The 22569-nt window shown below is 41.4% G+C and overlaps 1 protein-coding gene across 2 annotated transcripts in view; it reads right to left on the bottom strand.

Annotated features, from left to right (window-relative positions):
- MTMR12 (myotubularin related protein 12) overlaps window positions 1-14575 on the bottom strand; it is a 34392-nt gene extending 19817 nt beyond the window's left edge. The window contains exons 1-6 of one of the 2 annotated variants that reach the window (XM_067316556.1): window positions 14436-14575; window positions 6645-6699; window positions 5279-5418; window positions 3371-3443; window positions 1997-2127; window positions 761-854 (exon numbers count right to left, since the gene is read on the bottom strand). In XM_067316556.1, coding sequence (XP_067172657.1) covers window positions 761-854; window positions 1997-2127; window positions 3371-3443; window positions 5279-5418; window positions 6645-6699; window positions 14436-14495 — 553 coding nt within the window. In that variant the 5' untranslated portion in view covers window positions 14496-14575. The remainder of the gene's footprint in view (window positions 1-760; window positions 855-1996; window positions 2128-3370; window positions 3444-5278; window positions 5419-6644; window positions 6700-14435) is intronic. The other variant, XM_067316555.1, reaches the window with a different exon arrangement.
- Window positions 14576-22569: the final 7994 nt, after the last annotated feature.

Genomic DNA, 22569 nt, shown 5'->3' with positions numbered 1-22569 from the left:
GGAAATATGATTAACACCTTGGGTACATCAGAACTCCCCCCTGTGAAAGGCAGAAGTGTTCTTGTTGCACCAAGAATCAGGATTGTAGTTTAAGACAGCACTATCACTGCAGCTGAATTCAGAACTATGAAGTGCTAGAAAGTGCACTGACAAAACTTTATTTTAAGTTTCACAGCATATTTTATTATTCAGCCAGGTTTGATCAAGTGGGAAGACTATGTTATAACTTAACTATCAGCTGTGAGGAAGTCAGACACCTACTGGAACCTTGCTATGCAAATCATTGCTTTTTTTTTTTTTTTCATCTGCCTGGAAGAAGTAGATTGCCTGCAAGTAAGGGCAAAAAGGGACATCCTTTCTGACAGATGCCACAGCAGTTATCATTTGAGAGCAGGAAGTTCACCGCAACAATATAGAAAAAAATACTGAGAAAAAAACAAAATATTTTTTCTAGATATGCGAGCACATTGCTTAGGAGCACAGGCTAAGCATCTTTCAGATTGTCCACAGTAATTTTTTAATCCAGTGATGTTACTCTTGTTGGCAATTTTTTCTGTCCATCTGTGTTAAAACACATGGAAATCAGCAGCAGAATGTTTAGAGATTTTTAACAGTGAGTCTAACAATGCTTAACAAGTGAAAATGACGTAAATCAACTTGTTAGTCATGAGACAAGCAAAAACTCAGATACTAAATATCCCAGACTGTTTAGAGAAGAGTATGCAACAAATACAACCTAAAAAAATATAAAAACGTTTACCTGTGTTGTTTGGGGCAGCTGATGCATAAGAGAACAGAAACAAGCGTTTAAGCAGCTTAGGTGTCTGGCTATGATGAACTATGCCACTGACGATCTAAGAAAGGACCAATAATTAACACCCAAATATGGACGAATAAAACTGTCAATGTATACAACATAACTTCTTAATCACCTCTCCCAGGTTTTGTATAAAGCTGTTCCACGAGTTTTGACAGAATAGGATAGTAAAGATCTGATTTACAAAAGAGGCATTACTACATTAGCACATTGCACAGAACTACTGCTAGAAAGGAAGAAAGAACATTAACTACAAAAAATTCTGAGATGAAGCATCCTGACACTTGATCAAGATTTTCAAGTTTCTCTAGGATATCAGAACTGGAAGAAGATTATACTTCAAACATTAATCTGCTTCTCTCAATGGCAGAAAAGTTTTCATGTATTCATTAGGAGGACATTTATGCTACCAAGATATTTTCATGTTTGCATTGTGCCAGCTTGGACATCAGTTACATATTGGTTTAATGTGTGGTTTAAGCCTTTAGTTAAGGTTTAGTTTTGCTCAAGGTCAAAATTGAAGTTCTTACACATTGAAGTATGCCTCTTCTAGAAGATACCTATAGTCTTACAGGCGTGTACAGTCTCAGTCAAGAAATTTGGGTTCTATTCCCAACCGTTGAAAACTGACTCTTAGAAAGCCTTCTCCCTTGTTTGCCAAATACTATGCCTACTCTACTCAATAAGAAGCGTTACATGCGTTCAGCTTCTGGAACAACTCTTATTTTGCATTTTGTTATTTAAATAGAGTTATTAGCCTCCCAGCTTGGGGTTCGGCTTGATCTATCAAAAGAACTCACATTCTCAAAAATGTAACTGCTGATATATGAGCAAGGTTTAAGGCCAAAACCTAATAAAATAGTACCACAAATAAACACAAAATAGATTTAAACATCTGCTTGAGCTGAGGCTAGTTTCATGTAGTGCTCCCAAGCTTCAGTTCTCTTGAAAGAGTCATCGCAACTGATCTTTTTAATTGTTATACATGAAGACATTTAATGAACACTGTTAGCTAAAAATCAGCTAGTCTCCTTTTACTTTCACTCTTCATTTCCCCAAACACTTCAAGTTTGAGGGATCTCTCAAAGCAAACTTCTCACCCTTCCCTCATCCCTACAGTTAAACTAACACCCAACATCATGCTTATGAAAAATGAATAAATGAAGTTAATATACTTACCCTTTTTACTTCTTCCTCTTTTGTGTATCTGAGGCAGAAGTGAAATACTCTAAGGTCTTTACAATAGATAATTAGTTTCTCTGGGTATTTTCTCAGTTGTCCAGTTAGAAGTTTCTTTTTCTCATCATAAACTGCAGAAGTAAAAAGTCTAAATAAACAAAGAGAACTTTGCCATCACTTGTCAAGTGATCTTGACACTTATCTTTTCTAGAACCTCAAGAAAAGAACTTAAGTTCAAGTCAAAACAATCATCCTACCATACAGACTGGCAAGCTCTTGTGCTTATATACTCAGTATCCCATCCATCCCAAAAAGGTCCCACTGAATCTACCTCCTGCAAGGTAGAAACTGAACTTATAGCAAATAAGCTATTCGGTGATTACTTCTGTTCAAATTCAGACTGCATAGTAAGTCTGAAGTTTTGATTGTGCAATAGAACATAATTTAGTAGTTTTGGCCAAGGCAAAGTCCCCATACAACTGAGTTCATCCTAAATTAAAAAAAACCCACGCCAGAATGCCTTCAAGAGAACCCTTCATACACTTCAAGATATGAAATGATACATTTTCAAACAGAAGTACTGGCAGCTAGGCCACTGTACAAGAAACCAAACAGTGTCTCATAACTAGTCTCCACTAGTCTCTCCCTAGTCCACTCCATCAAACCACACCACAATTTATAATGCTCTAACATTCCTCTAAATGCCATCTTCCCACTAAAGCCTTCCCTACTGCTTACATATCACTACCCCAGTTCTCATTTACCTTTTTTAGCCATACAGGCAGACCTGTAAGTCCTGTAGCAAAACAATGAGTTCACTATTTACTTGCAAAGTAAAAGCTTGCTTTTGATTTCCTTTGATATTTTAAAAACATTGAGATTCTCATAAAACAAGAGTTCCCTTAGACAAACAAAAGGTACTTAGGGGGAATTTGGTATCTGAACCACCCTGCAGTGCAACTGCTCAAATGAAGTCACTCTTCATATTCCAATGTTTCCAACTATTTCTATAAATAAGAGACTTGTGCACCATTCTTAACCAAACACACTGCAGAGTACACTTCCCTTTGCTGTTAATCATGACTCAATTCACTTTTTGAAGCAATTGTTTTGATCTGTTCTAGCAAGATACTTAATCAAAAAAGTAGATTTTGACAAGCTTGAGGGATGAAACTGAGTTCTTTGACAGATTTCTTACCTGTCATTTCATCATTGTACATAACTGCAGCTGCTTTTTCCAGACTATTCAATCCAAGTTTCAAAAATGAAAACTATCAATTTTCTAAAAAGGATGTAGACATATAGACCAAAAATGCTCTACATCTAGAAGTATCTTCTAACGCTGGTATGTTAAACAAAGGAAAAAAGACCTACCTCCATAGATTTGATCTACGCATTGCAGGGTTATGTCATTTTCTCCTACAATCTTATTTTTGAATTGTGGCTCCTAGAACATGAAAAAAATCTCATAAGTCTCAAGCCACTAAGCAGCAGCACCTTCTCACCAGTAAACAATGTATTCAGTATATATTTTAATATCAGCTTTACTTCTTATAAGCTCTGCAAGGCAGAACACTGAAGAACAGTTATTAAAATACAGATGAATTATGCCTGCCTTTTAGATTTTAAGGTCCCAACTGTGCTTGCAAGGTGGGCAGTTAAGAGTTTTCACTTTTCAAATAGCTTCAAAGCATACAGTTCTATTGAGGGTCACTTTTCAAACTAGAATTCTTGCAATAAACAGGAAATACAGTAGTTTGATGGAATCCAAGCCCTTTTATGATAAGTTTCCTTGCTGTGGGAACCAGGCAGGAAATAGAAAGTCTCTTAAGACAACAAGTATCCCAAGAAAATTCCAACATAACAGTCAGATTTATCACTGGGTGAAATGAAGACATGCACAACAATTCTAATGTCTATTGCTTTGTCAAACTTGGTGATTAAAGCTCCCTTCAGTTTATTACTCTGTGAATTCAGTGTACAAAAAAGTACATTTGAGTAATACCACAGTTATAAACCAGTATGTTAAATTTTACTATCAGAAGACTGATGCACACTACATCAGCAAATTAAGTTTTACATGAAGACAATTGTGAGCAGACTTAACCTTATTCAAGTCATTTCCAGGTCGGCACTACTCTGGACAGGTACTCACACTGAACATTTGTTAAGAGAAATATAGTTGATTTGACATGTTATCAACCCAGGATTCACAAGTTAGTGATTGAACAGAACAAGGTCACTACCAGGTTTAGAATAAGTCTCATGTGATCTGTGGGAAAGGCTTTAGAGCTTTGTCCCAAGGAACTCCAGAATGTCCACTCAATTTTTATCTGGCTGCAGAAGCCCCAGTTTTCAATATTCAGCTCCCTGAAGTTTTACCCTTAGAAACTTCTGACCACAGTCTACATGCTTCAAAGCATATTCTTCTCATTCTTCCCTGTCAAGACCACTTTGCATTCTTGGGAGCCATATACTAGGCTGTCATCCACTGCTGTCACCTGAATGGACCAGACTAAGGCAAGCCTGAGCACATCCAAAAAGGAGTGGAACTACCATTCCCCTTTAAGACAACTCAGTTTGAGCATCTAGAACAAAGAACAGATTCAAATCTTTTCTAAAAGCGGTGGGGGGGGGGGGCAAAAGGGTTAAAAGGTTTGTCAGCTCACTAGTGTCAGGTTCTTATGTCTTTGCAGTTAGCAACAGCTGACTTTAAACACAATAAATCAGAGATTTATTAAGCCACACAGCAAACAGACAATTATCTAGGGTATTTCCACTGAACAGTTACCTATTCAGTCTTGTGGAACCCTCAAATGCTTCTGCAGATGGGGCCCAAAGTCAAGTCAGACAGATGTTTTACAATCTTAGAAGTACACGTGGCATTCACACTTTTGTAATTGCTGCTAGATAAGAAGTTAAGTATTAGAAGTTGCACAGGTTTCAATAAACTTTACATTTAACTTTTAAACCAATTAATTCCTTTAAACTTATGCCTTATATAATTACTAACTCACAAGGAAGAGTTATAAACTACATTCAACTGTAAAGGTCCAAAACAGGCTTGCACCTTTTTTTTAACTGAAACAGTCTTTAGAGCTTGTGGAAGGATCTATATAGACCAAGCAGATGTGAACTGATTAACATGACTGTGGCCTTTAAAATTTTCTATAGATTTATTTTCAGTCTTTCTTCTTATGCAAGGGAAAGAAAGATTATATAGTACAAGAGACTACATCTTCAGAGCCTGTTTGGTCACAACTAGGAGACTTGTCTTCCTACATTATCGTCTGAAGCAGAATCTTCATCGAGGAAAGCAATCTTGAAGTTTGTGCATACGAGTTTCCCATAGGTGCCGCGATTTGACCCATCTTCTTGTATGTACTTGTACACCGTGTTTGCTTCACAAAGCAGCAGTTCACCTGTATAAAACAAACATTTAGCTTGCAGCATAACTAACAGCATTAAAACATATTTGAACTATTCCTCTTAAACTCAACATTAACTTGCTGGCAGCTTCTCATGCACTGTATGCCTGAAGATTTATCATCACTGTTATAGAACAAGCCTAAAGGGGCTCCTGAAATCAGTAGCTTGGTTGCCTTCCAGGTTACCACCATTACTCAGAATGGACTGAAAACTGTTCTGTAGTGTTCAAATGAACATGGTTAGAAGTTCAGTGACCAGAAGCATCCATACCACAACTTCCTCTAAGTGGCAGGAGAACAATGCATGGAGTTACAAATCAAAAGAGTCACTATACAAGCACCTACTCAAAAAACCCCAAATCCCACTGAGGAATAGGTAGTATGGTCAATGAACAAGCTGAAAACCTTTTTGCTTTTCCTTACTGCCAAACTCTTAAGAACGTTGACACATTTGTTAGTTGATTGTTACAAATGTATCATGGTTACTTTTTCATAGCTTTGACCAGAGATGCTACTTTTTACAGGTTCCAGGATCATTTTAAAGTCCTCAGACACATGTTTGCATAAATAGTGGTCAATGAAGCTCATATCTTAAAGTTAACAGAAACTGAACTTCAAGTTTAAGAAAGTATTTACTTCAAAGACAAGTTTTAGTAGGCTCAAACAGCTGGACTTGCAGCCTTTTATATGAATTGCAGAAAAGAACACTATTATGATTCTAAGCTTTGCTTGTATTTTGTGTTAGTAACAGTAAGCTCATCCTTCCTGAACTTGAAGAGCACTAACAGTATTTAGAAAAGTCTAATAAAGAGTTATAAATTTTAAAGATCTTAACAGCAAATGAGGCATAGAAAGGCCTAAATAACTCAAAGTAGAAGCAAAGCAACTTAACTTCAAGTTTCTACCAGTTTGTCTGTGGTTCTAAGACAAAAATCAAAACCCACTTTAAGAAACAAGGCAGACTGAAGTATAGACAGTTCTCCAAATGCAGGTTACCTAAAGATAATCTACTCTGAAAAAATTGTGAAGACTAATTTTTATAACAATCCATGCAGATATAGACATTTAATGCATTCAACCTGTGTTGTTACTTACTCCCAAACCTCTGTTCTACTACAAGACACTGACACTTGAGTGTTTGCTGAAGCAAATGGATGAGAATATATATAACCATATTTGCATGATTTTTTTTTCTTTAATTCTAAATATACAACAGTTACCTGGTAACAAGCGAGGATTTACTTCCTTTTCTATGGGTTCCTTTATGTGTATTTCCTAGAGAGAAAAAGAGTCATTACTTCTTTGCAAATATCTTGCTCCAATATATGCTGTAAATAACACTCTTGTATTAACAGCTTCTCTCTTAAATTCCTCATATTCTAGCAAATAGGAACATTTAAATCAGTGAGAGTTATTTCAGTTTGCAATACACTCCTTTCCTACTCCAAGAGGATAATCACTTAAGGTCAGCAGTCTACAGCTAAATAATTAAGTTAATGCTTTGACACCCATAGCATCACTCATGCAGTTCTGAACACAAAAACAGGAAATGCATTGTTTGCATACATAACAGACAGAAATAAAAGCATTACAGATGCTACTTAGTTCCTTTAGTATAAGTAAATAGACTAGCTTAAAGTTAGAGTTACATTTCCATGTCCCAAAGCTCATTTACAAGCTTCTCCACACAGATCAAAGATATGACTTGATGTGTTTCTAATACGCCCTTCACAATTTTTAAAGCTTTGCACTTCATTATGTTTCTGATTTTCTTATATTATGTATTATTCCAATCAAAGTATGCAAGTTATTTAAACAGCAATACTAACACCATAGGGAAAAGGACTTCAGAATCTCAAAGTCAAGATGTAAAAGAAGTCATAGGATATACTTGATTCTGGACTCAAGTTGCACAAAACCAACCTATTAAACGCTCAGTATCAGTTATTCTAGGTTTGTGGCACTCACAATTAGGGCAAAATCTCCAGCTGAAAGACTGTTAAACTAGAGGACATGCTATACCCTTCCTGCTCAGCCAGTTCTGAACTTCCCTCTCCAAGTCAGAATCACTTCACATGCATTAGAGTCTTTGTGGAAAACTATTAGTTAACTGGAAACACCCCCCCGCCCCAAGGGCGCAGCAGTAAGACGAATAAAATTAGTTTGCGACCAGCATCCAAAGTCAGATATTGCAAATCAAGGCAAGCTATCAGAAGTAGACTTGAGCAATAGCAGTTTCAGTGGATTAAATACAGAGAAACAAAAGTCTCTGGCGGCATAAATTCCCTATGCCATTCATATAATTAGTTGTTCTCAAAACTCTGAGGACCCAAACAAAGTTTTAAGGCTGTGTAGCAACACTAAAAACACCAGGAGGCTGTGGCATGAAAGCAGAGACTTCCGAGACTGGTTGAAAAGAGGTAACAGTTCTAAAGTGAAAGCAGTGATGTCCTGAAGAAATCTGTAACTGCAGTTGGCAGCTAATACAGAAAACAAAACACAAGTTGTTGCCTTTGACTTCTAAGTCTGGATCTTATACAAGTAACTTAAAGCAAAGTTCACACTTTTCAGCTAAGGAAATTACTATACAAAAAAAACAAAACAAAACACACACACCCAAAAAACCCCCAAACCCCACCACCATGGTTAACATTGAACACTGCTGCATTCAGAGGAGGAATACATGCAAGTTTTCCCAATGTTACATCTTTGCCACTGGTAGCTCTAAGCTAAACTCTGGGTTTACTAATGCCTTTATAGCTATGCCTTCTGCTGTCACTATTTATGTGCAACCAAATAGGACACTGTTCACTTACAAGCCATATACTATCACTGCTACAGAATAGCAAAGTAGTATACTATTTCCCATTAAGCCTTTACTTTGGGAGATACCATAAGAGATTCTTACGATTATGTGTACATATATTACTCATATCAATATAAGAATAAAATTAAGTATCATTTTACTCAGGAGAGCCTGCCAACTGGTGCTGGCAGACAACTCTAGAGCAGAGAAATAGCTGATGCCAAAGAAGTTCTTTGAACATACTTCTATTTGTTAAAATGAAGTGAATTTTTCCATAACAAGCATCATAGAAGCAAACCATTTTTAAAAATTGTGTTTTGATTAAAAATTGGTATTTCCTGGAAGGAGTTAAGCTTTTAATTAAAATACTGCCATAGCAGATCTTAGTCATATATATAACAAATCAGCAAACAAAACACCCCAAAAAACCTGCACACAACTAATTTCACTGTTTGTTCGACAAAAAAAAAAACAACACACACACAGAAGTTGAAGGAGAATTCCTGTAACATACAACAGTTTCAAATAGCTGAGTCTTCAGTAGCCTGAATTCTACTTGAAAGTCAACATTTATATTCCCATAATAAAGTGCAAATATTTTAAAGACAGTTTTCCTACATATTCACTAGGGATAGTTAGAATGCAAGCAATGAACAGCTGAGCATTGCTGAAGAATTTCATTTCACTGATCTCATTTTCCAAGTAAAAAATAAAGATGTGTTAAATGTCTACAATTCTGCAAATATTACATTTGTATTTGTTCTTCTAAGAGAGAAAGCCAAGATCGTTATGAAGAAAAGTTGTTAACTCCCCATGTGTCACTGCAAGTTATGTGGGAACCCAGAAGTTCAGCTAGCATTTCTTCACCCACTGTTCCATCTTTATTTTTTCTACAGCATTTCAGTACTGAACAACACATGGGTCTTCAGACTGACTTGAGAGCCTGCTGCCTCTAAGCTGGATGCTCCTCAACACCCCTTTAATTGCAATCACATAGTTTATACCCACCACCACCACCTGTTTGCACCCACGTTTGTCTGGCTACATGCTGAGGAAATTCAGTTCATAAGATCTGCTGGAAACTTTTTACTTCTGCTAGGTTAGGGTTTGGTTTTGTTATAGCCCGTTGTTAGCAGAACTGACTCATCAACAGGTCACACAAGCACCGAACAGCAGCAGCATAAGCAGCAGGAGCAAGTTTGTCCCTTTCAACAGGACCAAACTATCAGATCACCTCAGACCTCAGGAAATTTCACCCTTTGACCACTTGAAGTTAAGCATGCAAACACTTGCTATCTAAGGTAGTCATCAAAAGCCACATGCATCTCTAGATTCTTCATCTGCAGCTTCTCCTTTCTGGATGCCCTAAGCTGCTGCTTTGCACTTCACACTTCTTACTCAGGATACAACACAGGAAACCCTACCAGCAGCAACATCTGTGAGCAGATAGCCAGAGGACACCATTCAAAAGAGGACAGTTAAGCTTGAATTGATTCAGGACCAACAGGAACAAAGATCTCCATTTTGCTAAAGCTTTTAGTAACTTACGTGGAGACAGCTTCCCACCTGGGTACCTACCTGGTACTACACGCTTTTTTCCAGGACACCTTAGTAAACAGTGGTAGACAATGATTATCAATTCTAACTGTACAGAGTATAAAGTCATACCAAAACTGCATTTTGACAACATGTCACACCATGCTAATTTATTGTTAGGGTCCTAACAGGTAGGGCAGGAGAGGGATCCCAAGTGATTCCTGCTCTACTTTGTCCTAGAGCCTCATCACAATAGACAAAATTTCCTCACATCCCACTCCACAGGGAGCTAGACAACTGGACAGAGAATGAGAAAAAAAGGGAAAAAACATTCCCTGCATGCTAGCATCCAGACTACTCTAATCTTATCAGAGATATTAGAATTTTTTGAATCAGTATTGCAAAATATTTATATAGGCCTATTGATACAGGATATCGCTCACTCTCAGCAGAGAGGCAGTGCATTCAGTCTGTTACTGCAAATTAGAGAGACATGCTGTAAGCTCAAAACCTACCATACCCCAGGGTAACTCTTCCATTTGCCCAGAGCCAGACATTTCTGCTAGAGGTAGTTCCAACGGTGGCAAACAAGGTTTTTAGTAAACATATGGAGGAAAAGTGTTTATTAGATTGAAGTCATGAAGGAAACGGCTACCACTTTCAAGGTTTCAAGAGCACTATCTGAAACATGTATTCTTCAAGGCTGACAGCAGATAACACTGCTGTGAAAATGCAAGATGTTTTAATGTTGTAATATAGTTCTCATAACTAATTTCTCCACAAGAAAGCTCTACATCATGGTGAGGCTTGCCCTGAATCTCAGCTTTTTCATATTTAACCATACTTCACTATAAGACTAACAGCTGAAATAGCTTTCTTAACCATACGTTTATCTTTATCAACTGTAAACATCAAACTGTATACCAAAATATTTGTAAAGTACTAGTACTCGAATGAATACAATATTCTTGAGTAAAAAAGTTTGATTTTTATTAACAGTTACACTGGCATTTCCTACAGAAAAGATAATACCTGTGCACATGCTTAACATTCAGATGCAAACCTGCATACATACTCTGTATTTTCTGAAAGACTATAACTTGGTCAAATAATCCTAATCTTCCACTGGCATTTCATACAATCCAGAAGAGATACTTACTACACTTGAATTAAAAACAGTGCTGAAAATAATCTCTAAACGCTCGTTTTCCTTCCTTTCTTGGCCCCATTAGATCATAGCACATGTTTTCCATGTCTGTTACATCTTTTAATCTCTCCTCTTTCCTTACATTGTTCTGTCCATCTCCTCTGACTTCAGTTCCTTGCTTCCCCCACATCAGTTCAGAGCCCAGCTGTCTACTTTTGCAACTTTTGTTCATTATACCACACTTCAATTCCATCATTCTAATCTAGAGGAAGATCGTACTATTTAAAAAAAAAAAAAATCAAAACAAAATCTGTGATATTGTACCAAGAAATAAGGAACAAATAATTATAGTAGTTATCAGCTAATAGGAATGAAAGATTTGAGAGAAAGCACAAGAGCTATGCAAACCACTCTCAAAACTGGGTGTCCCGAGGTGTGCTTAGGATTGCAGGGACAAGCAGCATCAAGCAGAACATGAATTCCTGGATGCTCCTAACTTTCACCTATATTCTGTACAGGGCACAGACTGCATTTACCAAATAGGTGGCAGTGAGGGCTGCTTTCCAAGCTTGCTTTGTCTCTTGCCCCCATCCCTTCCCTGATGCAAAGAAAGCTCCGACCCCACAAAGCAACGGCCAGGCATCATTACTGCTGTTCTGAAATTATATGGAGCAGACTTCCAGAATTCACAAGCGAGAAGCAATGGGTTGCAGTCTTCCCACGTAGTTCACGATTTTTCGAAACATTTAAGGGCTAATACAAAAACTAACACCCTAGAAGAATAAACATGGAGGATTTCACTTTTACAAATGCACACGCAAAAAGCAACATTAAGCTTTGAAGCACATTTAACACCTCAATTTTCATCCAAATTGAGACTGACTTAAGAAAAATATGATCCAGCTTGTTAGCCCTTAACACTTCAAAACAGCAAACATTTAGAGGTTAGAAACAAGAACCCATGAATTATTTCAAATTTTCTATGCTTCCATATGCAAATATCCCTAGTCTATGATCAGACATGTCAAAACATTGACTTTTTATACCCTAGTATTCACCCTCATTTCCTGCAGGGTAGCCAAGTCTGTCCTGAAGGGAAGTGTGTCATTAATATCAACATCCTATGGTCTTGCTCTTAACAGACCATTGATTGATCTGTGGTTCCATATAGCAGAGCATAACTAGGTTATATTTAGTCAGATGTCAAAAACTCTGCTTTTCCAGACGCTCTGGGAAACGCAGCAGAAGTCATTTCCGTTCCTTTAATAAAGAGCATTTCTTGTTCACACCTTACTTTTATCTTGCTGCATGTGAACATGAATAGGATTCTGATTTCTCTTCATATTAAAAACAGCAAAAAAACCCACAGCAATAGCAGTTTAAAGTTAACGTTTTATTTTTTTGAACATTACTAGCATGTCCCTCAGGTATTTGAGGATAGACCACCGGAGGCTAAACAAGCTGGGGCTTTAACAAAGACTCAGGGGTGCCTGTTACACCTTTCTTATTGTATCGCTGCCCTAATCTGAAAGCAGCAGCAGCCTAATATCTCAAACAACTTTCCAGGCAAACAAGGGAAAATATGTGCCCAGTGAATCTCTGAAGGTTGCAAGCAAGGACTACAGCATATCACACTACCATATTGCTCTGTATCATTGTTCTGTTGCTTCACAGCTCACATCTGACTTCAGTTTTATTAAACTTTTGAAACTGAGAAGGATACTACAATTTTATGGCAGAAGTCAGCTCTGTATCTAAAGCTTTTATGGCAAGAGCCTGCAAAATTCTGAAGTACATCAAGAAGATGGATAAAAACAATATTAGTAGATAAAAAGCAAATGATTGCAGTCTCTGATACACCAGGGTATTTCATTACAAGCTTCATCTTCAAGTTTAAAGTTCCTCAATTATTCCTCCTGCAGCCAGAGTCATAGTTAAAGAGTTACACCACAGCAGTTGTGACCAAGTTAAAATACTCTATTACTTGATACCCAACCACACTGCATGTATTTGACTTGTACCTTTCTCCACTGACTCATTTTTCAGTCAGCTTCAATCACTTCCCCATTTAAACTGGATATCTTTGAAAGAGGCTGTTTAAAACCCATACCTGAACATCCGGCCCAACAAGTGAAGTTCTTACCTTCACAAATTCTGTCCCCAGACCTTTTTGCACATTTGTACAAGGCACACACTTTCCTAAGGCAAAAGATAAATCTTAGCAGACACAATTTACATGACCCACCTTCACAAATTCTGTCCCCAGACCTTTTTGCACATTTGTACAAGGCACACACTTTCCTAAGGCAAAAGATAAATCTTAGCAGACACAATTTACATGACCCACCTTCACAAATTCTGTCCCCAGACCTTTTTGCACATTTGTACAAGGCACACACTTTCCTAAGGCAAAAGATAAATCTTAGCGGACACAATTTACATGACCCAAGAAATCTTTGTAGCTACTATTCATATGCATTTTCATTGCTAAGGAGAAGGAAGAGAGTTTCAGAAAGCTTTTAAAAAGTAAACTGCTACAAGTCACTAGGACCAAGTAACATATAAAAACAGAGTTGCCACCACAAAATAAGGAAATGAGTTTTGAACAGCACAGTTGACTTAAATGGGCTGATACAGCTCTACATCAGTATTTCAGACTTGGTGAAAAATAGAGCAGGTTCCTCAAGGTCCTCATAGTGACAAATTCCGTGCTAATTGACAAGATAAGGAAAATATTTTCCCTAAGAAGCTATCAAAGGGACTGAGCAACCAAGAGCCACCAGTTTGTCCCAGGATATTAAGAATTATAAAGAAAAATAAGGCATAGATGGCTAGCTTTCATGAAGACGAATCCTCCTAAGGAGTTACTTCAAGGATCCAAGAACTCCAAGAATTTAAGCTAAGGCCAAAGATAGCTGGTTACTGGAAACGCGAGCGAGCACTGGACCAACACCGCCCGGACAGCGCGGCCTCAGCGAGCCGGATCTAAAGCCGCTCCAACCAAGCCAGCTGCAGAAGGTTTGATAAATAAGCGCAGGAACAGCAGAAAGGACACGTGAAACACACGCACACCCGCGAGCTCGGCGTTAAACTGCTAGGGAAAGAGGTCCGGGCTTTCCGGCAGAAGAACTAAAAATAAAGAGCCCGAAAATTAATATTGCAGCACGCCGAGAAACAGGCTCGGGAAGCCGCGCAGGCTGACCGGGCACGACGGCGGCTCCACCACCCGCTCGCGGCTCACAAACGGCAGCTCGAGGGAAGCACCGGGAAGTCACCAGCCCAGGAGCCCCATGGCGGCCAGCCGGGCGGCCGCGTCCCCCCCCCGCGGCCCGCAGCCGGGCGGCACGGCACGGCCATGGGTCTCGCCGCCGCGGCCCGGCCGGGCCGGGCCCCTCGCGGCCGCCGGCAGGACGCTCCCGTCCCGCGGGGGCGCAGAGGCGCCGGTCAAGGCCGCGGAGCGGGGCGGAGCGGCCCCGGCGCCCCCGCTCCCCACACGGCGCCCGCCACCCCCCCGCCGCGCACCTCCGGGCTGATGTAGGACACGAAGGAGGGCTTGGCCGCCTTGGCCCCGCTGCCCAACATGGCTCCGGCCGCCTCCCGTCCGCCCCAGGAGCCCGCGGCGGCGCCGGCCGGCGGCGGCGGCGCTTCCCAGGGCGCCTCCTCAGCGAGCCCGCGGCCGGGGAGGGCCCGCGGCGGCGGCGGCGGCAGGAGCGCGGGCGGCGGTATCCGGCGCACGTAACTGACCCCGCCCATCCCCGCCTCCGGCCCGGCAGCGGCCCCCCGCGCCGCCGGCCATTTCTGGGGCTCCGCCGCGCCCGCCGCCACTGGGCAGCGCTTCTGTCACTCACGCGCCCGCCCGCCCCCTCGGCGACCGAGGGGGCGTGGCTCCGCCGGGCTCCCGGCGAGGAGCAGCCAATGGCGGCGCGGCGCGGCGCGGCCCCGGCCCCGGCCGCCGGGGGGCGCTGTCGGCTCTGCCCCCGCGGGCGGGCGCGGCGGCGCCGGGGCGCGACGCGGATACAGCGGCGCGGGGAGGCGCTCGGCGGGTTCCCACTGAACTCTTTTTTTTTTCCGGTTAACCGCATCTTTCTGGCCTCCCGCTCCCAGTGAAGCCTTCCTGCTTGTGCTTGCTCTTCACTTGGGCTGTTGCTCTGGGTAGATCCTCCACTGCGCTGTTACTCATCTGCAAAACACCCACAGTGCATCCGTGCACGCTCAGAATAAAACTCAGTGTTAAGTGAAATCCAAGGAAAACACTGGGACGCTGTTTTCCTTAGGGCAGGATACAAGCAAAACATAAAACGCACTCTCCATTAAAATAAACTAGAGTCATTCTCTAAGACCTGAGCGCTAACACGTCCCGAGGAGTTCTCTGTCCAAGACGTTATGGCCGCGGCCTCTCTGGAATGTCGTCTTTGGGCACGGTATAATCAGAGCCGTTAATAAACACCAGGTTTGCCAGGTATCTAGGTTACGTTCAAAGGCTTAGCCTTTATCCAGATACAGAACAATACAAATATTGTGGACTGCCTGTTGCAGTACAGCAGAACTCCCCAGCAATTTAAATGATGAATGGTAACCAAGCCGACAGTTTGCACGCAAAGTTGACTTTATGGAAATATTTTTACCAAAAATAACACATACTATACAAATTTTACTAGACCATGGGACATGAGAATCAATAGCTCCTTCAAATATGAATGACAAGCAACTATCGTGTTCCCCCCTTCTTTTTTTTATACTTCTTGCTCCAAACCCAGTCCCAGGAAAACTAAAAGGAAGGAAAAAGAGGAACAGAGAGTCATGAGACAGCATTTATAAAAATAAATCGAAGTAACTATTGTAATTCAGAAATAAATTGATTTCCCTTGTTTCAATCTCAGGCTCACAGAATGAGCAGTCTTTTGATTTAATCATCTTCTGCCTGAAAACAGGAAAACCGAGAGATTAATTTTCCTGTGTAGTCTCACAACGAAGGCAATTCTGGAGCGCCATCCCACACAGAAGAGCTCTCATGCTTCACTCCACAGCTGTTTCCACATCATTCTTTTACATTAGACCTGATCTCAGCTGCATGGGTCAAAAGTACAGTCAATGAAATTACATTGGTGTAAATCAAGGGTCAGGGGAATATTGGGACAGCACCTCCGGGTTCTCTAGTGTATTAAAGTACACAAAGAAAGGGAATAGCAGTACAAAACATCTTTTTAAATATATGAGGTTACAGTGGCAACAGCAGGATTACCCCCAAGTATTCCCTAAAGTTTACAGCAGGCTAAGGCAAAAAGTAGCTATTTTCTGGCAGAGCATGTAACAAAGAGGAAGGGATGTTTTGACAGCAGGCCAAACTCTTTCAACTCCGATGGAAAGTGCAAAAGGAGCTCTAATTCCCACATAGCACATGGGAATTCATTTTTCAGCGTCTCGTCTAAAAAGCCCCGCATCCAAGAAATCCAGTCAACTGAACGTAGCTGCCATTCTGCATCAACAGCATAGCGCTTAGCCCCATGCCTGCTCTCTGGCAAGGCGCAGCAGCTGGTACTTAGGCAAGAGCCGGCGAGTGGGACGTGCTCCTTCCCCTGCTTTGCTCCCCAGGCTGCCAAGTGGTGCTGGGTTGAACCCGCTGGGGCACAGATCTGAAGCTCTTTTCCAGGAATTTGAGGGCCACATCGTGAGATCCCAGCCTCATCTGTGAGCATTTGCGAGCTTTCAGAATGGAAGAAGCAAAGCTACTGCATGTGCAAGTTAACTTACCGCGGACAAGTATGTCTGCGGCTAAAAAGGCCTGTTGCAACCCAAAGATACAGAGCACCGATGGCTTTATGATCTTAGCTTCCGCAGAATGATCTCTGTGCACGCTCTTCTCCCTTTCTCTAATTTCAAAGCCTCAAGTGTCTTTGAGGAGTATTCACAAAAGCCAGCTCCAGCCCAGAAACCGAATCTCTCCTTAGAGTCCTTCTATAGATAGTGGAGAAAAAACAGGCTCCTTTTGAAGGTAATCAGGGTAACCAAATAAGCTTCTTGTTCAGAAACAGCCTCAAGAGACTGCATTGTGTTCAGGGCACCTTGGGAAATCAGCTTTACTAGGCTAAAGTTAGCCCTCGTGAGTGCCCTCCTTCCCCTTGTCATCTCTATACTCCACTTGTAGTCATCTACGGCCTCTCCGTTATGAATTTTGTCTTATTTTGATGTGTCCTCTTCCTCCAGTGATTTTACTCATTAACATTTTTCCAAATACACATGTGGGAGTTCATTGTTGTATCATTTGGGATCATCCCATCACTAAGGAAGATTTTTTTTAAAAATCATTTTTACAACAAATAAAAGTTCCCAGGATTCTGTATTAATACAAGCTATCTTCCTATGTTACTATGCAGGCTTCCAAGGACTTTGTGATCATTTTACTTTTACTACCCATCATTTTACTTTTATCTAATCATGAATTTTTGTCAGTGACAGTCATAAAACTGTAGAAGAGGAAAACTTAAAAAAAAGTCAGACTCTACTTTGTCTGTGGTGGGTGAAGAACATATGGCATTTCACTGCCCCCAGTTTATCAAGGGCTTTTTTTAAACCCAATCCTGATATCTTGCATTCTTTCTAAAAATATAATCACAGTATTTACCTCTAAAGTACTCTGCAGGAGACAATTTCACAGACCAGCTTTGCTCTTCCCATGGAGGGAGATTTCTTTGTTTAAAAAACTTACATGCCATTAATTTGAGTAATTCTTTGGGCTGAATTCTCAGCTGTGCCCAGGCCTTGGTGGGAACAGCTGATGGAGGGGAGCCACAAAGGAGCCGTTTTCAGCTTTCCTACCAGTTTTCTTTCAGTGATCCTCTTAACTACAACAAATTGTATCTCACATTTTCCCTTTTAGCAGTCCTGCTCCTCAGGATTGCCTTGGCTCTGGGAAACTAGTGGCCTTTATTCTGCATTTCTGCTTTTCTGATTCTGGAGCCATTTATGAGCCGAGCCAATCTGCGGCATGGCTTAGCAGCCTCCGGGTGTTTAAAACTGGTGGTGTGGCAACACTTCTGCTGGGGAGACAGAGACACTCTTTGGAGGGATCTGAATGTGTCTCCTTCCAAATCAGGTCAAGTTGAAGATCTGTTAATTCAATTGTTTGCGATGGAGGAAATACCTTCCTGTAGTTCTTCAGGACTCCTAGGAAGGAGATCCAGAAAGGAGATCTGATCTTGGCCATTACTGAGTCCAGCTTGGGATCAACTGTTCATGCAGGTCCACATAGACATGGGTGTCCTGTCTGCTCTCACGTGCTTCCCTTACACTTTGCAAACCTCGATGCCTTTGAGAGTCCCAAGGGTATCCGAATGGGCAGGGGTGCAGGTCACTGTGTGCTGTGAGCATTTTGGTGTAGGTTGGGTGGGTTAATACGTAAACTAAATGTTAAAAACCATTCCTGAGTGTTGAGCAAACACAAATGGCTACATCTAAGTTTCTACTCCCTATTTCCTCATTTTAAAGAAAATAAAGGGAGGCTTCGCCCTACTGCAGACCTGAACAGGCACAGACACATGTGCTGTTTCCGTTCCAGGGGGGTAAATCACTGGTAGGAGGACACGGTCGCTGTGCAACCCCTTGGGCCCCTCACCATGGCTGGGTCCAGGTCTGGCAACTGCTTTCAGAAAACGCCATTCTAATGGTGACACAGATATAGATTTTTGAAGTAGTAGCTGGAAAGAGAATTACACAAAAAGTTACCAATGTCAAGGTTTCCTGATCCTCTTTTTCTACCTAGAAAAGCTACCTGGGTAGAATTCAAAGATTTTTCTTGTTTTACCCTTATCTGGACATTAGCAGAATAATTGATCAGTCCCCCTGACCAGTCTGCCTCAGGTGTAGAAATCCCCACGTCTCTGTAGTGTATGCGTAATTAGTCTGACGCTTCCCAGAGCATCACGGATGGCCGGGCATGCTCAGGAGGTAGGAGGTATCCCAGAAGTGTGGGATGCACTCTGAGTGTGCAGAGAGCAGCTGTGCGTGAGGGGTCTGATCCTCCCTGTTTGTACTGCTCAATTAAATAACTCAGTTTAGGCCTTAGCGTATGAAACAGTAGGAGATCACATTGAAGTAGCTGAAATACGTATGCTGGAAATGTAGAAGACTTAAGACTAAGTTGGAAGTAAGATTACTGGAAACTATTCAGAGAAAGAATTGGAAATGAGAAATGAACTGTGACTTTCTTTGGGAAAAAGTCAGCAAAGGGGTATGTCTATAAACAACCAGCAGATATCTCTGTTTTACAGAGGTTAAGATAATTTCCTACTAGAAATCATATATATGTATATTTGTATATATATAGTATGTATATATACACATATACACATACAATTTTAAAAAAGCAAGAAGCAAATAAAAAAAGGGCTCTAGGGCAGTGTTTTTAGTACTGGATTCACATTCACGTTTTCATCTGCAGATACTTTCAGACATCCTTTGGGAGCTAGTTTCCAAACATGGTTCGGATTTCTTCCTTCGTAGTCTGGCACCTTCATAGTGAACTTCAAGGTAACATTTAGAGTTTTGTAATATAAGCATTTATTTCCATTCTCATTTACTGAGTATGTAGTCAGAGATCGTGTAATGACATCATATATGAATTCTTTATGTTTTATCAGTGTCGCACAGTTCTTTATTAACTAGCTGTATTGTGTATGTTAATTTTTAAGTAAAGTTTTCTGTTTGTTGTTGAGAGAACCTAATTTCGTTGGGGAGAGTCCTGTGCTCATGTCCGAGGGCCAACACTACACAGAGCTTGGAAAAAAATCTCCCCCGGTAATGGGAAAGGAGCTGTATACCCAGTTTTCCTTAGCTGAAACCTCCTACCGTGACTCCTGCACCATCCTGTGACTCAGGCTTATCCTGTGACAGGATGTGCCCAACTCCTCCCTGAAGACGGCTGAAGAGATGCATTTTACTTCTTAAGCGAAACCGTCTGGGAGCTCCCACACGGCCGGTGATCGCTGCTCAGATGACAAACAGCCGCTCCTGCAGCCACGCGATGCAGACGATTGCCACTGGCTGCCCATCCCCGAATTACTGGGAGAATGTTTTTGTTTTCCAAGGGCCTTCCAGAGCTAATGAGCAAACTGCGAAATTTTCGGTCTTGGTCAAGTAGAAAACTATACGCCAAAGGGCAGTAGAGACGTATTGTGGGCGCATCCCACCAATTACCAAGAAGGTTTCTCTGCCTTTGACAGCATAAAGCACCAAAACATGAATGCGGAAGAGTGCAAGGCTTTATTAACAAAAACATAACGAAGAGTAGGATGGAGACATTAACTGATGAGAACACATCCTGGAACAGTGTTTACTTTGCTCATAGAGACATACTAGGGAATTGCATATTTTAAACCTGTGAATGGAAAACAAAGTAACTGCTATGAGAGCTGTGAAAACTGAGGGAAGAAAGCAGCTTGCAGCTAATATGTAAAACACCTCCTCCTCTTAGCTCTAAGTGGGAGAAGAGGAAGTGAGTAATTAATAACTCCAATCACCAAGGAAGCATGGGCCTCAAAAAGAAAAACCCTAGGGAAGTTCCCCACCTTTTCTTAGCTCTCTTGAAAGCAAACACAATTATATGTGCATGCACACACACAAACTTCATCCTCCAAAAGGCTGTGAATAAAAAAACTGCATGGACCTCGAGATGACTTCTTAACAGTACCCAAAGGGTGAGTCAAAGCCCATCCCTATCAGGAACAAGCCTGCGCCATGGCTGGATGTGAGATGTAGTTAAATCAGGGCTCACCTCTCACCCTCAATTCTTCTCGACCTGCAATCCGGAGGGACACGCGAAGCAGCGTGAACTAGAAAGGAAGGAGAGGGAAGACAAATGGGTATATGGTCCTCCTGACATCAAAGGCCTTGAACTGACTCTTCCGTCTTGGCATTAATGCCAGGAAAGAAAGCAGCAACATTAAGCTCCCAGTTCAGATGCCAGGCGCTGCCCTGGGTGGAAGTAGCTGCCAAGGGATCTTTGCTGGAGCTGCTGGACAGCCCAGATTCTTTCTGCCCAAGCTACCCCTAAACATAATGCAGGTGGAAGTCCTTGGGGAAGATTTGCAATCATCCATCACCAGGCTGAGAACCTGGTCCACCTCGCTAAATAGCTGCTCCTTGCAGGACTCTTTCTACTGGCTGTGAGGACACCCTCACCGGGGAGGAGGGAGCTCGGGGGGACACGTGCAGCATCCAGGCGACACAGGACGGGACGGGCGGGTTCCAGTGCAGGCTCTTCCCTTCACCTTGCATCAGCACGGGGAAATACTCACTATTAGGCCTAGACCATAGCCTCTTCTCTTTGTGAAATGTACGTAGAGACTTGAAACTTCTGCTAGCAATGTCCTGTCCCCTTTGTTCTTTGCTTTAGCAGTGAAAATTGTATCTAGCACACGATTAAAATAAAACATGTGTTTGTTTTAATTTGCCTACCAGGCTCTTGACATACACTTGGCTTTGGTTTCCTATTGAAAAATGCAGGCGTGACTCACTAATCATGTATCCTGGGTATTGACAGAACTCATCCAGCTAAATGAATGTGCTGTCATCCCCAATTCCCATACAGCTGCTTTAACTAAAAATTCCAGCGCAGTGTAACGTAAGAAATAGGCATAAAAGCCACCCTTAAAGAAAAGCTGTGTGGTCTTTAACAGAAACACAAGATGAGTCTAGTGACTGGTTGTAACTCTTCCCATTTTTGCCCCTGGCTCCCAAAAGACCTTTGTCTAAGCAAGGTAAACCTTTATTTTGCTAAGACAAATGAATCTTTGGAGCAGCAAGCAGTGCATCACTTTCATACTTCCATAAACAACTCTCTTGTACATTTGGTTCTGCACTCAGAGGATCATGGGTGCCATACAATAGCTAATTGTAAAAGAAATCTGATAAAACCAGTGTATTCTCCCATGTTGGTAACTGTCTTCAATTTGCTAGAATATTTTTCTCCAGAATTGTGGTGGCTTTCAACTCCGGACCTTTGGAAAGTTTCTTGACCAAACTTTCTAGAACTAAAATGTGTTCATGCTGATGTTCACACTGGAGTTTGAATATCAGCTGGATATATGGAAACATTTTTCTCAGGGATTCCAGAACTCATCTGCACTTCCAGAACTCCAGAACATTTTTCCAGGGAAATAAAGTATTTTAAATCTGCTCTTTTCTGATATGTGAGTGACATTTGCAGAGGGACTATTCCTCAGGGAGAATACGTAAAACAGCAGAGGGGCTGTGGAATTGTTTCTCGTGTGGACTTCAGTCCAAGCCCTTGGTATTTGGTCTGTTTTCTCTCACTTTGCTTCATTGCTCCTTGGGAAACTCTTCTGCCCCGGCAGCTCCAGTAATACTAGTTCTGAACTGGCCATGCAGCTTGAAAGTTGGCACACTCGTATTCCTCCAGATAGGCTGGAGAATGTGCTGGGGAACAGGGACGTTAGTTAAAGCATCCACAATCTTGGTTTATGATTTACCAAAGCCCCATGAGGAATGCTTATTCTGAATCTGTTAACCTGAAATCACCTTTAACATCAGAAGCACAAAGCATGGCTGCAAAAAGTTTCTAAAGGAATAGGTGCAAGAATGAAAAAAATACACACATCTACTCACACAAGAATTACACCTGAAAGGTCTCTCTCCTGTT

This window comes from Apteryx mantelli, chromosome Z (genome assembly GCF_036417845.1).
Source record: "Apteryx mantelli isolate bAptMan1 chromosome Z, bAptMan1.hap1, whole genome shotgun sequence".
Lineage (NCBI taxonomy): Eukaryota > Metazoa > Chordata > Aves > Apterygiformes > Apterygidae > Apteryx > Apteryx mantelli.
The sequence above is the reverse complement of the archived record's forward strand: the minus strand, read 5'-3'. Positions and strand labels throughout refer to the sequence as shown.